The following is an 18054-nucleotide window of genomic DNA, read 5'->3' on the forward strand; positions in this document are numbered from 1 at the left end:
CTCCACCAACCATGAATGCGATCGACGCCATTTTTCTCTTTATTTTCACAAAAAAAAACCTCTTAGCACAGATAGTGCTAAGAGGGTTTTTAATATACCTACCTTGACAGAATGTTTTCTTTGGACTAAGCCATAATTTGATCCGGAAGAATTCCTTGATTCACGAGCCAATCTCTGAGCATCGTAGCCGAATAGACGCTCAAAGTCAACTTTACGATATCCTCCACATCAAGCTGCGAGAGATTAGCCGGCTTCATTTTTAGGAACTTTTTCATAACGAACGAGTTAGCCCATATACCGAGTCTTATCGTTGTTGCGTGATACGCGCCGTTTACGATCATTTTTACGTTTGGATTGGTTTCTGCCATCTTCTTTATTGTAACTAAAAATCATCGAAAGGATCGACTTTTGGTTGATGATCGACCACTGTGGTCACGGTGGGTGGGCTTTCAGTCGCACCGTTTAAGGTAGAATACCCATATGCCACTATCCCTCCAACGACGACGACCGCTCCTCCAACAAGAACTGCACCTGACAACCAGTTTGACACGTCTGAAGGAGTACGTGACGTTTTGGCTATGGTGGACGGGTTCTCCCGTGTCGCTTCCTCTGCTTCAAAGGCTTTCATTTTTGCTGCCCTTTCTTTGTTTTTTTGCGGCTAATGCTTTTTCAGCGCAACCCGTTCGGTTTTTGACTTTTGCTTGATTCACTCCTGCCGTCACTTTTGTCGGAGGCGCCGTGTCCGCTGCTGGAACGCTCTACTGATTTGGTTTCTAGATCACTCATCTTTTATTATTAGAAAAATCTATAGATACCTGTAGAATCATCTATAGATACCTGTAGAATCATCTATAGATACCTGTAGAATCATCTATAGATACCTGTAGAATCATCTATAGATACCTGTAGAATCATCTATAGATACCTGTAGAATTATCTATAGATACCTGTAGAATCATCTATAGATATCTGTAGAATCATCTATAGATACCTGTAGAATTATCTATAGATACCTGTAGAATCATCTATAGATACCTGTAGAAATCATCTATAGATACCTGTAGACTCTTGCGAAAGCTGAAATTTTCTTTGAAACTTCATTTTAAAGTTTTGATAAATAATTATAAACAAAAATCAGGCATTGATCATCGGAACCGAGATTGGTGTTTTAATAGCGGACACGGAAACTCAGTAAAATGACGGATTCGTTCTCCGAAGAATCAGATTTCAGCGACGAATGCGACGCGCTCGATCCGCTGTACTGCGATTCAAAAGGGGAGCATCTCACCTTATCGCAGAGGGTAAAAAGAAGCAGAGAGAGGATCGCCGAGAAAAGAGAGGTCGAGCTCCTAAAGACGCGACTTCTGGTGGAAGAGATCGCTCAGAGCAAATTTCCCAGAAAAAAATGCCCTACAAAGAGGACGAGCCCCGGTGACGCTGGTTCACTTCCTCTCGTTCGGTTGAAAGAACTCGGTCTACGAAAAAGAGATAACCTGGGAAAGACAGTGCGACTGCAAGAGACCGGATCTGCATAAAAAATCGCACGGTATTCCAAAACCTGAGCCGGCGATCGTGATCCAAAAAAGCAACCCAAAGACGTGGAGCAACCTCTTCAAGACCGAAGCCACCATCGCGGAGGAAGATAGAAGAAGGGAGAAAAGCGCAAAAAGGTTAGAACGGCAACGTCTCGAAAGGCTCGAGCGCGAAAAACGACGCGCCCCCAGGGTAATAATCCGACTGTGCAAGTTTTACCAACAAAATAAGCCGTGTCCCAACATTAAAGAATGCAAAGACGCTCACTCTCCCAGAGATTTTGAACAAGAGTGTAGATTTGGAAAGAGTTGTAAATTTTTAAAAAATAAAAAGTGTAAAAATTTACACAGTAAATTATAAAGAAGTTGTTGCATGACTTGTCAAAAAAAAAAAAAAAAATGTTCGAGAGATATTTTTCTCTTGAACATTTTTTTTGGTTTTGAAACTTTTGTAATTTTTTTTTTTTTTTAAATTAATAATATATCCATTAAGATAAAAACAGCATGGCACTTTTAAAATTTGAAGATTTAGAATTGGGCAAGGATTACGAAGTTACCGAAGTAGATTTTAAAACTGGAATCCACACCCTTGCCAATGGCGATCGAGTTCGGGTGGAGGATGAAGCGCTGGTATGCCTTCAAAAGCTTCAAGGAAAAGATATTAACGTAAAAAGTGTCAGAAGAAGAGATCCTGAGGATAAAAGTACTTTTGCAATCGTTCAAAATGGACAAATAGTAAACAAAAAATTTGAAAATTTGCGAGGAGGAACGTATTATATTCTTCCTCTGCATACAAACGTCGAAGATATGATGGAAGATATCGATTCTCAACTAGCCTCCATCAAACAAAGAAAAATGGAAGACAATAAGTCACAGACATCTTAGACTCGGCCTTGATAATAATTTTTTTAAAAGTTGAGTCAAACCAAAAAAAATGCTCGAGAGGAATCGTCCCTCTCGAGCATTTTTTTTTTTAACCTTTTGAATACTAACGGCGACTCGAGTCGCCGTTAGTTTCAGGATCTTAATCAATCACATCAATACTTGGGGAGTCGTCTACTGTGCACTTCGCTTCTGGTGGAAAGTCAACTTTTTAACACCGTTGCTAGTTAACAGAATAGCCTCCAACGGAGCTAGCATACGTCCAAAACTATGATACAGCCCACAGGTCCATTTGTTTAAAGCTAAATCAATAAAGGGCCCTTTGTTCAGAGACTCTTCCAGAGCATCGCGATCGGTAATCGTCAAATTTTTTGGAAGGAAGAGTCCGACCAAATTTACGTAAGCGGTAACGGCGCTTTTTCATTGACCTGCTCACTATCCCACCCATGTGAGCCTCGTATCTGGCGTAGAGTCTCATCAGGCTCTTTTGATCAAGCCTCATCGATCTCAGCGGAGGTTATGGTCTTTCCCAAATACTCTTTGCTTTTTCCTGCCTCTGCTACGCCGATCAACCGCCTCCCGCAGCTGTTCCGTTTAGCAGAGTCCGTGTTGACAGGTTCCTCCCGTGTAGCCGTACCGTCTAAGGTAGACATTCCGCCTATGGTGGGCAGAACGTCCCACGGTCATCGCCTCGTTAACTATATCTTCAATTTCAGTCATCTTGCTTTTTTTATTTTAAGATTATTTTTGCCACCAGTACTCAGTCGGTTGCTCGGTAATTAGAATTAGTTTGGAATGTTTTTGTTTAGCTAGCTTTTTTGATCTCTTTCTTCTCTTCTAGAGTTGGGATTATATCGTTCTCCCTTAGAGTCTCGTCGAAACTATCTTGATCTTTTGTTTAAAACTGTGCTGTCCATTTTGTCTGCTCTCTGAGATCGGTAACGATGGAGTTATATTTTGTGTAAGCACCCAAACGGAACAATTATCGTGTCTTCCGAGAATGCTAGCTGAGAAAGCATCTGTTTCTTTTTTTTTAATGATCTGTCAGAGCTGCAGTCGTCGATAATGAAAAGTGTGTGACCGTCTTGTATTCCGTAAGTTTTGTAGCCAAATTTCAAACAATCGTTCAGCCAATCGTCGGACTTTGGACACCAGTTAGGATCCATTGGAATGACATCAACGTCCTTAAAAACCAGGATCTGTTTAAGCACGCTTTGTTGCGCGCGTCCAGGTAGGGCAAACGATTATGATGTATTCAAAGAAATTCTTGTATTCCTCTCGAGTAAATCCAAAACAAATTCAGTCTTGCCACAGCCGGTGGCTCCGCAAATTATAGCCGAAAAGCGCGTGTTTTGGAAACATCTTTTATTCTAGTAGTTCACGCTCTGCAATTTTCCGGCTTCGATATTCACCCGTGCATCCTGTATGTAGTACACGTGGCGTTCAACGCTCCTGCCGTCTCGGCTTCTTTTTCGATCTCGATCTGAATACTCTGACTAGCTCCTTCAATTTTCCTACCAGATCCATGCAACGTGCCATCATCCGTGGTTCTCATGTCCAACCAGAGTCCATACTTGGTCGTGAGATAATCTCGCCTCCTCACATCAGCCAATCCCGCTTCCTTGATTACGTGTGGAACGGTTCTGAATTTTCCATCCGCGAAGTGCTTTTGAATTTCTTTGAAGTGATGGTGAGGCAGCATCCCAGAGGAGTACAGCTGATTTGGAACACCGTCGAGCGTTGTTGAAACTTTCTTGATCTTTGGGTTGTAGAACTTTTCGGTATCTCGGCGTAATTGGCTCCTCCTCCATCCGCAGCTGGGTCTCACGAAGAGAATCAGAATACCTTTCATGGACTTTGCTCAGCGGTGCTAGAGCGATATTCCAGACGGTGTCTGACTTGTTAGCGACTCTTTGCTGTGTCTGATGACTCTGTCGTACATGACGACGCTTTTTCCATTCACCTTGTTCCTGATATCCATCGCTAGCTCAGGATCATTGACTACATCAAACTCAAGGGTAATATCTGAGATGGAATAGCTGGCTGCTGTATCCGTGGACACCACGACTTTTCCGTAATTGTTGAACGTCAGCTCGTAACTCAGCCTGTCCTTCATCTCGTACTGGAAATATGGATTATGAGAATTCAGCATCTCAAAGTCCAGAGGGATGCAAAACATGTTGTCGCCGAAGGAAAGTCCTTCGGCGACATCCTTGGCATCTGTACCTTTGTCACCAGCGTCGATTCTTATTTTTCGACCTGCCGCAGACTGGATGCCCTGATCAGCGGCGTTCTCTCTTTCCTCGCTCGTCTTCCAGAGATCTTGATAGCATAGGAATATATCAGCATCGTTCAGAGTGAAGATGCTCTGTCCTTCCAATTTAACCTCAATTTTTGACACTATCGCTCTTCCGAGATTATTTACGATAGTCCTGTTAAGATCTTGATTTCCACCAGAAGCGGAATTTAGAGCAATCTTGAACAAAAGAAAACTCGCTTCCAGGGTATATTACGTCATCTTTTCCAAGACCAGGAAATCTCACCGTGAGAATTCGGTTTGGTCGATGGTACTCGAACGCATCGTATTCCGAATGCTACGCCTATCACCTTTAACTCCTCGCGCTTTGCGAAGTTGTCGGTATGGGTCCAATTTGTATCCAGATTCAGTCGCCATCTTTTATTTATACGTAAAATAAAACCAAAAGATGGCAGATTTTAATCCTCGAGAAGACATTCAGATGGATGACTTCGATGAATTCGAAGATACGATCGGAGATACCACGGGAGCAGTTGGTGGTACACCGGCTGAGACTGATTTTGGTGATGAGCAAATACAAACGGAGGGTCAGAGACGACGAGGAAGCGTCGGCTGGGAAAATCCCGATGTGAGTTTCGTTTCCGATAAGAGTCGAAATTCCATCGAAGATCTCAACGAACGACTCGATCTATTAAAAATGCGCGACAGCAGTCCTTCCCTGAGGAGAACCATCAAAACATTGAATCGACAAAAAGCGGAACTGGCTAGGGATGAGTTTCGGGATTACGTGAAACGCTTAGGATACACGCAACAAGGAACGATCTTTGCTACTGAAGCGGTTTTTGCGGTAGATGAAACCGGAAGAATCAAAGTTAGTTACAGAAAAAACAAGTTTGGTTAACCAAACAAAATTGAGCGAATTTTACCCCTAGAATCGATAGCTAAACAAGTCAAAGGCAAAGATCCAGGAGGTACCAATTTTGTCAAAATAGGTCTCGGAATCAAGGATTTCAAACGAGGATTAACGCCGCAAAGTGCAGGAAAGTGCCGAAAAGCGTCAACTAGCGCGGAGATGTATCACCCCTAACCACTACACCCGCTGGTAGACCAAACAACACTAAAAGAGTTTTGGAGGGTCTTCAAAAAACAAACCAAGACATGGAAGGTTTAGCCAATGAATTGCCAAATGATCCTCACGAAGAAATCCGAAATTTTTAACTCGAACGAGGACAACTCAAGAAGCTGTCTGATGTCTATGAGCACCTTGTCCGAAGAAGGAATGAAAAGGAAACTGAACTGAAAGAATTAAAGTCTAAAGGACGCCAGCAGTTCGGTCAGTTTTACTAACCCAACTTACGAAGGTGATGAAGAAGAGCCTCTGCTACCTGTCAGCGAAGAAGATGCTGAAAGAGCTAGGGAGCTTGAAAGCGATATCAAAGAGTTTGACAACGCCATCGCAGATCAAGATGTCAAGGTCAGAAATTCGCTTCAGCGTCTGCGAAGATCAATCGAAAGTTTCATAGACAGCGATGTTACCACGGGGAGTCGGATTCGAGAACTCTTTAGACGAGAGGGTGTTACCATAGTTTCGCTGCTCACAGCCATCGGAATGACGATAGCAACCGTCGTCGAGGGTATTCTGTTAGCCACCAAATCCGCAGTCTCAGCGATCACGCCGAAGCCTCCAGAACCAAAACCAGGTCCTCCTAAACCAGACCCAGGTCCTGAACCTGGACCATCACCAGGACCCGAACCCCCACCAAAGCCTAAAACTTGGACCGATTGGATTAAGGATCAGCTCAAGAAAATAGCCAATCTCCTTTTGAAACTTGGAGACAAAGCTTTGATCGCACTTCCAGGGATCATCGGGCTGTTGTGAATTTCTGTCTCAAAGCTGCGGGGTCTGTTGCTGGATTTCTAGCTGATCACATATGGACATTAGCTTTGGGTGTTGGAATTTTGTTGTACACTACAGTTATGGAATTTGTCAAAGAAGTAAAAAATCTTCTCACTAGAATTTAGTGAGAAGACTTTTTAATGTGTATCCAACTTATTTTTTTTAAACCCAGAAAAATAAGAAAATTGCAGCGGCTGCCAAAAATAGAGAAAGCTTTTTCTCATCATGCATTAGAGGCTCTTCAGTCAAGGGTGGACTTTCAGTCAAGGGTGGACTTTCAACCTCCTCTAAAAACAACGGACTTTCCTCAGGAGCACTGTCTTCAACATTCGGTCGAGAGTCGGTGTTTACGTCTGAGTTTAGCCCTATCTGCATGTCATCCGTGGCGATTTGGATGAAATTGTTGTATCCGTTCACGGATCCCACGAGGATTTCCATGTTGCTCGGGAGCAAGTAAAGTCCGTGACCCACAACAAAATCCAGTTTGCTTTGAGCGTACTGAAGAGTTCTCTGGTATCTGTCGATCGAGTCCGGAAGATCCACGACCGAGTTGATCGCATCCTCGACGCTTGCTAGAAATTGTTTCTGAGCGTCGAACGCCTTGCCGGAGCCCAGGATGCGGATCTGGCTTGAGCTTGGGATCCGAGAATTGCCCACGTGTAAGTCCTGACGGAGTCGTTGATTCTCGAAACTCCCGCGCGTGTGAAACCCTCGTTCCAAGTGTCTGCTACGCAACTTCCGATGGCAGCCATGGCATCTCCTTTCCGAATGGATCTGTCGGTTATATCCGGATCGTGATCGAACAGCTGTTCAATGTATAGAATCTTGTCAGTCTGATTGTCCACACCTCCAAAGCTGTCCGCGTCAAAGTGAACTTTCCAGTCCATCGACTGACTGTAGTTTCCTCCGTTGGTAAGCTTCGACCATTTTTTGGTGGTCACGAATTTCCAGTCGTAAAATTGTTTGTTGAAGAAGTAACTGCCCATTCCGTTGGAAAGATCGAACTTTTGTCTCCAATTAGCTCTCGCGAACACTCCGAATTCGTTGCAAATTCTTTCGTAAGCGTGGGTGTCGATCCCGTTGTTCAGAGGATTGAAGGATTCCTCCGAGGGTAGTGGACAGGACATTTCCGACAGGATTCTTCTGATCTGATAATATGCGTGAAATCTGAACACGGATCGAATCATCGGATCTTTGTGACTGAGAAGTTCTTTGGAAACCCCGCATCCTGACGTGGCGCACCAGACCGCGAAGTTCAGCTGGTTTTGCCAGAATTGCATCTGGTTGGAGAGCCAGTCATCGTACACCTCTTTTTCCGTGACTCTCGGAAGTTTGTACTTTTGCCACAAACTGGGAAATCTTACGTAAAATGTTCCTTTTTTGCTGACTTGAATTTCTTGATTCACGAGACTGAAACCGTGCGTCGGTTCGAATACTCCTCCGGTTCTCATTTTATTGAAAGATAAAAGAAAAATGTTTGTTACAATTACCGCACCGGCAAAAAGGAAAACCTTATCGTCCGTTGCAAAGTATAGACAATAACGGCGAAAAACTTAAAATTGGAATCAAAAGGATCTCGGTCGAGTAGGTTGGTTCAACGTCGAAGAGGAACTAGAGTGGAGGTACACTCAAGGAGGGCAGGGACCTGAAGAAGCGATAAAAATAAGCCGGGCTGTATGATTTTGACCTGCTCGCGAAAAGAATTCACGAGTCAAATCGACGGTTTCGAATTCAAGTCGACGACCGCGATGGAAAACTCAACATGAGAATTCACGAGCAGTATCAGATTTGGTTTCGGACCGCGTTCGAGAAATGTTCGGATTGGACGACGAAGGGTGGCTAGCAGATGGTGAATACACGGGAGATCGGGCGATAGAATTTTTACCTCGAAGAATTCTCGTGTACCTGAATCAGCTGTCAACCACGGACAATCTCGTGAACAACGACGACGTTCTGCAGGGAGGTCAGGTTCTTGGGTCCTTCGATCTCACAAACGCCGCGTTAAGGGGAATACTTCGTTTCGACCTATGAAAAGCCGAGTTTCAAAAAACTGCAAAACGGAACCATCCACGAGCTCGACTTCAACTTCAAAGTAGAATGGAAAAATTCTTCGAGAAAGCTCGATAATCACGATCAACCGCTGGATTTGGAATTTGAAATCCGATAAAATAAAAGAAAGAATGTCTATCCGGGGACCAACGATCAAAAAAAAAAATCAACGTCAATAGCTGGCGAAGATGTAGATCTTTCCGCGTACGACAAAAAAAACTGGAGCGCGAATGACCGGAAGGATTAACATGGGAGGAAAAAAAATAACGGGGTTGATGAATCCAACCGACCCTCAAGATGCAGCTACTATGGGTTCCGTGACCAGCCTAACCTCATGGTTAAACGACAGAAAAGTTTCGAAGGATGGCGACTCGATGACCGGCGAACTCGCTATGAGCGGCAATAGAGTCACGGGTCTTGGAACTCCCACGGACAACGAGGACGCTGTGACGAAAGAGTACGTAGACCGGCAAATTGGACACGAGCACGATACCAGCTTGCATGTTTTGGGGAGATTCATGGTATGGATGAACGAAGACGGAACGCACTATGTTTCCATCCGAGCCAAAAAAACATCGACTTGGAGAGAGACAAGTTGATCGAAATTAAAACGGAATGAACAACACTTTCAACGCTAGGCCTATGCAAATTGGCATCACTGCTGGGTTTACGAATTTGCGAATCCGGAAAAGATTTGACCCCATGCGACTCACTAGACCTTTAGCGAAATTTTCTTCAACAACCCACATTTTATTGCTCAGCCTTGGAACCTCTCTTTTTTTTTATTATTGAGTGAACCCGCCGAACGCCCCAGCTAACGCTTGTTCTTTGACGTTTCAGTCTAATCCGAATTTCTTCATGTACCTAAATATTACTTGGACCGACGACTCGATATCGCTCAAAGTGCTAAATAACGCTGCGGCAAACCCTCTTTTCGCATCCGTTCAAAACGGACACTACGATTATGCATCATGTCTCGATCGAGTACGTTGAAAATAAGCTTTGCTTTTGGATCAACGGGTTTCAGCAAATGTCTACAAAACTCAAGCCCTGGTAAGTCTTCTTGGAATCAACATGAATTTTGAGCAACTGGGAATACTTAGCTTCTACGAAAAAATTTAACCAAGCAAGAAATCATACAGCATTTCGTTGAAAAACACGTTTTAAAATTTACGGATGATGAAGTTCTAATTGACTAATTAAATAAAAGGATGAAAAACCTACAGCACCGCAAATATACCCTGATCTTCCACAGGAGAGGATCAGGAGTTCAATTCGACTAAGTAAGATATCCGAAATCCGCGACTCCCTCGAAAAGGAAGTTGACCAAAGAGATCAACTAAGGAGAAAATACAAAACAGTTTGGAATGTGTTTTACAACACGGCTCAAGTAGCAGGACTCGTCGCAGTTGGAAGCGGAACGGAGCTGTCGGAACTCTAGCCACGGGTGTTGAGCTTTACAGTAAGCATTCCTCTCGGAGGAATAGCAATTTTGGAGGTGTTCTTAGTGGAGCATGCGTGGCTCTCGGAAAAGCAACGATGAAGAAGGTCGAAAACGAAAGTGTCAAAAGAACCGCAGAGTCCAGTTTGAACACGGTGAATGATTTGGTGTCTAGAGCTCTTGAAGATGGGGTTGTGAGCAATGAGGATTTCCATCACATTCTGCGGGAAATGGAAAACTACCGAGGTCACAAGGCTGGAATCAAGCACAGAACCAGAGCGGATTTAATTGAACTTACGGCTGATAGAGAACGTGAAATTCGTACAGAGGCAGAACAGGCTGGATTGGAAAGGGAAAAAAGAAGCTTTGGAGAGTCTCCAAGTACATTGAATCCGTGAAAATAAAAAATTAGAAATCAAACTTGTTTTGTATAAATAAAAAAAAGAAATGGGCGATTTTCCAATTTTAACGGTTTCCAACTTGGTTGAGGACTTAAAAGCGCACGGAGAGCATCGAAAAGAAATGTGGGATGATGAAGAAAAACCATGCGGCATTTGGAGATGGTACTATGACGAAGAAAAAACATAATTAAAGACTGCGTTGGAGTTTGTTGACAATGATCCCTCGAGGATAAGAGTTTTTAACGAAAACGGAATAGTAAAATACTGAAGGTAGTTACTCCCTTGAAAATGGTGGAAATCTTGGGAAATGATGGACTCTGTGAGTGTTGGATACCTTGCATTTGTAGCAACCTACTGTGCTACATCCTTTATGAAATGGATGTGGTAAACTACGACAAAAAAACCTCTTGTGATTATTAATCACAAGAGGTTTTTATTTTTGCCTAGGATAGAATTTAAGTTCGTTTTGTACAAAAAAAAAAAAAAAAAAAGTTTTATTAATTTAATATTGCTCAGTTTTTCTAATAATAAAAGATGAGTGATCAAGAAACCAAATCGGTAGACATTCTAAGCCTAGTCCAACGCCTCCAGGACCTGAACCTGGGCCAGGTCCGAGTCTATTACCCACTCCGCCAAAACCAAAAAATTGATACAACGGATGAGAATTGGGTTGAGAACCTAAAAGCGTATGGAGAGTATCGGAAAGAAATGTGGGATGATGAAGGAAAACCACACGGCGTTTGGAGATGGTACTACGACAAGGAAAAAACACATATAAAAGCCGAGCTGGTTTTTGACGGTAATGATCCCAAGGAAATGGTTACGTTTTACTACGACTACGACGGATTAGTAGAAGAGGAAGGTATATACGAAGACGACGCACCTAAAAAACCGCAGGAATTTTGGATTGAGCGGGGCCTGCAAAGTCTGCAGGCCTCTGCAAAGTCTGCGGATCCCTTGGTTGCTGGATACGTCGGATTTGTAACAGCCTACTTGACTACATTCATTTTAAACTGGGTGTAGTAAACTATGACAAAAAACCTCTTGTGATTAATAATCACAAGGGGTTTTTTATTTTTATTTTTTGTACTCATTCCTTCTTTTTAGCATCGTTGTAGGCTTTCAAAATTTCTGTCATACGTCTGGCTTCCATCCTAATTCTTCTCTCGGGAGAATCCAAAAGAGCGCTCGTGAGAATCCAAAATGCTACGATCATCTTTTATTTGAATAAAAGATGTCAGATTCGATTTATTTTGAGCTCGCTGATGATGAAATATTCCAAAAACTGGAAGACTCGTCCAAAGGAGATTTTTATATGTGGAATGGTACTAGTCTCGGAAACCTGTTTGTTGCTGTCAGCGGTTACAACGAAACAAAGTAAGAATTCAGGCAATCAACCTTTTGATGTGTTACATTAAGTGGTATAAGGATAGATACAGAATGAGATTGTGTTTAAGACCACCTTGGATTTTTCCTGAAAGGACAGAGGAGTTCGAGGTTTTGAAAAAGACTCTTGAGTTTGTTACTGAATGAACCACCGATTGAAAAAAAGATATGACTATGTTAAAAAATTATCAAGACAAATTTGGTCTTGTGGATAACTTTTGTGAAATAATATATTAAAAGTAAAAATTAAAAATTTTTGATTTTGATGAAGAGGTTAAAAAATGCAGGAAAAAAATTTCCCGCATTTTTTTTTTTGGATAAGTTAATGAGATTTTTTCAAAAATTGTTGAAGATTTGAGTTACATTTAACCATTGTAACATCTTCAGAGAAACCGACACCCATGAAGTGGCTTGTTGGCGCACCATCTTCCAATTCTGTAGTCGCTGCGAAACTCGAGGGCCAATTCCTTAGAGCTACAGAACGGGCATATGTCAGTTCCTTAGGGTTTGTTTTGTTAGTTCTACATCTACATCTAACTACCTCCTCCCTCCCCCATGAGATCTGCTGGCTTAGCGATTTAGATTTTGGACTATGTCGCGTGTGACGCCAGTTCAACGTGTGTCCAAACCCCCTCCCCCCCCTGTTTGTGTTTTTGAAGAGTCGGAAATCCTGGGAAACAACCCCGTTCACTCTCTTTTGAGGTCCATTTGACAATTATTTCTTGTACATTTCCTTCATGAATGCATTTGTGACTTTCGCCTTTTCATTCACCTCTTCATATGTGCTGTAAAGGTAGGTCAGAAATCCTAAGAAACAATTCCGTTCACTCTCTTTTGAGGTCCATTTGACAATTATTTCTTGTACATTTCCTTCATGAATGCATTTGTGACTTTCGTCCTTTCATTCACCCTTCCTTTTTTTGTAATTTTTTTCCCCGAGGGACTCGAACTCACGCTGCTCTGACGTCCACGCGCTCCACAGAACCAAGAATCTAAACCACTAAGCTAGCAGATCTCATGAATATTAATTAGGAAATTGGTGTATTTAAACCTTAGAATGAGAAAAAATTCAAAAACTGGCTAAATCAGCCTCAAATATTACCCAAAAATCTGTTATTTAAAACAAACAAATCTACAATGTTTATCTTCAAAAATCTCTCTGTAACGGCAGATTAAAAAAACAAATAGTGCGCCATCACAACAACATACTAGAAACACCGCAGTCTATTTTTAAAATTGCTGACGTGTAATCTACATGTAGTGGTGACAGCTAAATCGTGTTTTTAAGACAAAATCACATAAAAGTAATCGTGAATTCAAAAGTTTATAGGGACAGTGAAAATCAAAAGCAACTTTGTGAGTAACTCCTGAGCAATATGACTGCTAACAGCAATAAACAAACGATTTTGGTATGTGAAAAGCAATGGCCACGCCATGTAGTACAACACACACACATACAGTGTGTGAGCAGTTATATGAGTTAGTATGGTAAAAGGTCAACAGAAGTACAAAACAAACAACTCGAAGAGGATATATTTCGACATTTTGCAGCCAGTACAAGTACGTTGTTTATAATTTAAACACAGTTCTATTGATCTTCCATTTGTGTTTCATTAGCACTGCTTTTATTTTTTAGACACGTATATTTATCTACAAGATTTCTCAACCGACTATTGTAAAGGTAAGATATTGATTACAAAAATTTAATTTTTGAGTTTCATAACCAATGCATCGGCTACAACTAGAATCAGCTTTACATGTCTACACCAAAAGTGGCAGCCACTACATTGGTTGCGAACACGATTCTGTTGCAAGGGTTTATGGAAACGATATTGAAATGTAGGGGGAATTTTTTCCCCTGCATTTTTTTTTTGGATAAGTTGAAATGCAGGGGGAATTTTTTTGTGTAATTTGGATTGGGGTGAATTAAAAATGCAAGGATGTTTTTCTGTGTAATCCTGTGTACACAGCATTTCTGTGATTTTACTGTGTATTTGGTGGTTGAGTCGATTTACACGGGAAAAGACAGGTTTTTGTGATTTTACTGTGTATTTGGTGGTTGAGTCGATTTACACGGCAGTTACACAGGTTTTGTGTGAGTGTATTTGATGGTTGAGGGAGATTTTATACGGGAAATGACAGTAAATGTCCCAGAAACGGCAAAAACCTACTACTCCATTTGAAATCTTCACTCCCTGTGTGGGATATTAAGGTCATGTTTTCCATAGAGGGTGTATGGATTTGATCTGGAATAGTCCAATACCAATTGAAAATGGTATGCTTACGTTTATCTTAGCTTGTGTATCTTATGTTCTGCCAGGGATTTAACCGGGGGATGAGCCGGACGACAGGGAGGACACACTTTGGGTCGAATCAAGATGTAATATCAGTCCTTTTTGTGATCTTGTTTCCCTTCAACTAGGATATATTTCTCATTGACTGAGGTTGTGCCCCTATGAAATAAGTAAGCTGTTTATTAGGTCCAGTTTTCAAAAGGTCATGTATTTTGACATTCCAACATTCTGATAGTGAAACAGAGCAACCTTAGTATCAAATCTAATTATATACCTTTCCCTTTAAATTTTTTAAACTAATCTCATCAGTAAACTAGGCATATACACTGCACAGTAAATAATTTTGACACCCAAAACTTACAACAAACTTAAGGATATTTGGAAAGAAAATGTAAGTTGTGATTACAAAAACTAGACCCTGCTGCTGATTTAACTTGAAACTGTGGTTTTTCCCCATATACGGCACATATTCAATTTATTCCATTCTGATTTTAGCATAAGAGGATATAGGTAATTCTTTTTAGGATATTGTTTACCTTTCTCCTTAAATTTAAATTGTGGAACTTTTGGTTTAAAAAGCTTTTGCTCTGAGGTTTGGTTTTCATTGAAGGATATCAAATTGAAATTTATTTTGCTGGCAAAAGGACTGTATAGACTATATCCCTTTTAAGTCTTTACCCCAATCCATCCACTATACCATCCAACTCATCTAAAATCTTGTTCCTTTTTTGCTTTATTTTCAGCATGCTGTCCAACAATAAGTTGACTGATGATGGTATAAATGCAACTAGTTTTAAAGGATTGGTATCATTGCATAAACTGTAAGTATTTCTCCTGATTTCAGAAAAATGCAGCACTGAAATTTTTGAATTGACAAAATATTATCATGTTTTGTCAAATGAAACATAGATAATAAGATAATTCCCATATCCTTTATTTAGTTCTAATTGGCAATGAAAGTAAAATTTCAATATTTATTCAATTTTTGGAAATATGGGCCTAAAACGTGCTTTTTAGGGCATTTTTAGTAAGCATTCATTATTGGTGTGACAATCAAGCCCAAAGACGTGTACAAAGACTAATTTCAAGTTATGCATTCTAATTTTTGGACATTTTCTAATTATTTTCATAACCAAGTATCAAAAATAACATCAATTATAGAAATTTTGAGCTAACTCTTAGCTTATACTCAAGATTTGGAATGCTTTTAACTTTTGCCTAGTTTTAGAATTTTGTGACTACAATCTTTTTCCCATTTTCCTCAAACTGCAAAAATATTAAAATTTGACATTCATTGCCAGTTAAAACTAACTAAAGATTTAGGATATAGCTATATATGTTTTGTTTTTGTTAAAACAAGTTTTTTTTTAAATTATTATTTCTGGGAATCCTCCTCCCAAGCAGCAACTGTCATGACCAGAAAATCACTTTTATATTCTCCAGTCCTTCGAAAATCTCCTTTTTTTTCAACCAGGAACTATTTGTGTGAGATGATCAAGGTATAAAAGAACCGGGTAAATCATAAATCAAATTATTCAGTCAACAAGATGGATAATTAAGATGCAGCACTTTTGAATATGTGACTAGCTCCAACAAAACCTGGAACAAGTCACCAGGCATGTTTTTGAGTTATAGGCCTTTAAAGGTGACATTCCCATTAAAAAAAATTGGAATTCTTAATTTCACAATATTTGACTGTGGGACTAAATGGACTTTCAAATCCTTGAAAATACTTATTAAAACAAGGTTTATGTAAACAATAATTAACAATTGAAGTATGATAATCCCTATTCAATCATGTGTGAGGCAGAAAACTAATTAGCCCATTGCTCAGAATAGCAATTTGGCAAAAATATCAAGGTATCATTTACAAAATTATCCATATCTTGCAAATGTGGATGCTATGTATATAATTTTGGTATCATTTTGAAGCTTATTGTCCCGTGCTTACATTTTTATTCAAATCATGAAATGTCAAAAATGTGACTTGTTCCTGGTTTTGTCAGAACGGGTCACATTATATGGAAAAGTATAAAGATATGTGACAATGTTAGTCATGTTAAAGTTTCTGAATTCGGTATACTGAAATTGTATCTTGTATTTTGGCACTGCAATTTGTTTTTCAGTGGACTATCCAGGAATAAACTGACCACTGTGCCTTTCTTTGGACAACAATTAGGGAACTTGAGTAGGCTGCTGTTGTAAGTATATCTAACTAGTATTTATTTTGCTTATAATATTGTGTCCAATTTATTGTGCAGCTTTTCTTGCATGCACATACACAAAATTAGTTTTATCTTGCAGTGTTGATTTATATTTTGTTTAAGATTAATTCATTTATTTGGAATTCAATCTAGTACTTAATATCTAGTATATAATGTTTGCCACTCACTACCAGCACCATTGGACTTCATCAGATATCTGATTGGTGATAGCATGTAAGGCTCTCACCAATTCCCGGGTACCCGAGTTCCCGCGCGTCCTTGGCCTAACCGGGTCAAAATTCACGGAGCTCAAAGTACTCATTAAAAAAAATGAAAAAATACAATTTATTTTTTATTTTTTAAATTTGAAAAATAAATGTTACAGGCCCTAAATTACTTGTTATTCAAGGTGGGAAACCAGAGAAATATTGCTACTAAAAAAAAAGAAAACAAAAAGCTGATTTTTTTTTTTCAAAGTTGGATAAAGTGAATAGCAAATAATATTTTTCCGTATTTCGGTGCCCGGATTCCAGCCCTTCAATGTGAAATTGAGGTAATATGATAATATCTTAATTTTGCCATAATTTTATTATTTTCACACATATATTCTAGGAGCAACAACAAGATCACTTCCATTCCATCAGGTGTATTTGACAATTTGTATCACCTACGTATGCTGGACCTTGGCAATAATAAGATAAGAGACATCCGTACAGGCACTTTTGGGCAACTCAAGAATCTCTTCAGACTGTAAGTATTGGATGCATGAAATCAACTAAGTTATAACCACTGTTTTGTGTGTGTTGTTTTGGATGTTAGCATAAACCTCAATAATTTCATAATAAGAGACTCAACAATATCATGCCTTAAAACTAAAACCATTTTGTTGTAAGAAACATGCCTCTATTTGTCAGGTGGTGTTTGTTTTAAAAAATTTTTTTATCATTTTCAATATTCAAACTTTCAGTAAATATAGACTGATGAGTTGGTGGTTTCCATAATCATTGTACTTTATGATGTGATGCTTTTTGTAAAAACTTTTTGTCAATTGTTGCCTGTACATTGTGTACACCAATTCAAAAGACTTCAGTGATAAGAGTTTGATGCTCACATAATGATGGTGGTTTTTAGTGATTACTCTGAATAAAACAAAATGTGCTTGGATACTTGATTTGCACATTAGTTTGAAATATGCTTTATTTTATTTGTGAATTGCTGTTTAAATATATGCATGATTATGTGCATGGGCGTGATTAAGCCTGCATTTAATACATGCACATTGATTTGCCGTAGTTGGATTATCATATTAGCCAAGCTGGTGATGTTTTGTTTTTCATCTTTTTATCTTCTTGAATATTCATAAGCATAAATGGATCCAGTTTACATTCTGGCTTATATTTATCAGAGTATATTGGCATCGGCTAATTTATTTTTAACATTCATATGCAGGGTACTGAGTAATAACAAGATTACACAAATAGACCCTGGAAGTTTTGACAACTTGACCGCTTTGAGTAGCATCAATCTAGGCAAGAATCGCCTTGAAAGCATTTCACAAGATGTCTTCTCAAGACTCGGCAAGCTTTCATCACTGTAAGTAGGTCCTATGTAGCCTATATCAAAATGATGTAATGCCACAAAATTATCTGAATTATCTATGTAAATGTAATAATACTTCTAAAGTAGAGCTTTAACATAGAGATCCCAAAGT

General features: G+C 39.8%; 1 protein-coding gene across 1 annotated transcript in view; it reads left to right on the forward strand.

The window, feature by feature from the left end:
- Positions 1-18054, forward strand: part of LOC140147255 (uncharacterized) — a 60714-nt gene that overhangs the window by 13247 nt on the left and 29413 nt on the right. Inside the window, exons 4-7 of the mRNA XM_072169035.1 lie at positions 14883-14960; positions 16266-16340; positions 16956-17093; positions 17793-17936. Of these exons, the coding sequence (XP_072025136.1) occupies positions 14883-14960; positions 16266-16340; positions 16956-17093; positions 17793-17936 (435 nt within the window). The remainder of the gene's footprint in view (positions 1-14882; positions 14961-16265; positions 16341-16955; positions 17094-17792; positions 17937-18054) is intronic.

The sequence above is a fragment of the Amphiura filiformis genome, chromosome 3, assembly GCF_039555335.1.
Source record: "Amphiura filiformis chromosome 3, Afil_fr2py, whole genome shotgun sequence".
In the NCBI taxonomy this organism is placed as follows: domain Eukaryota; kingdom Metazoa; phylum Echinodermata; class Ophiuroidea; order Amphilepidida; family Amphiuridae; genus Amphiura; species Amphiura filiformis.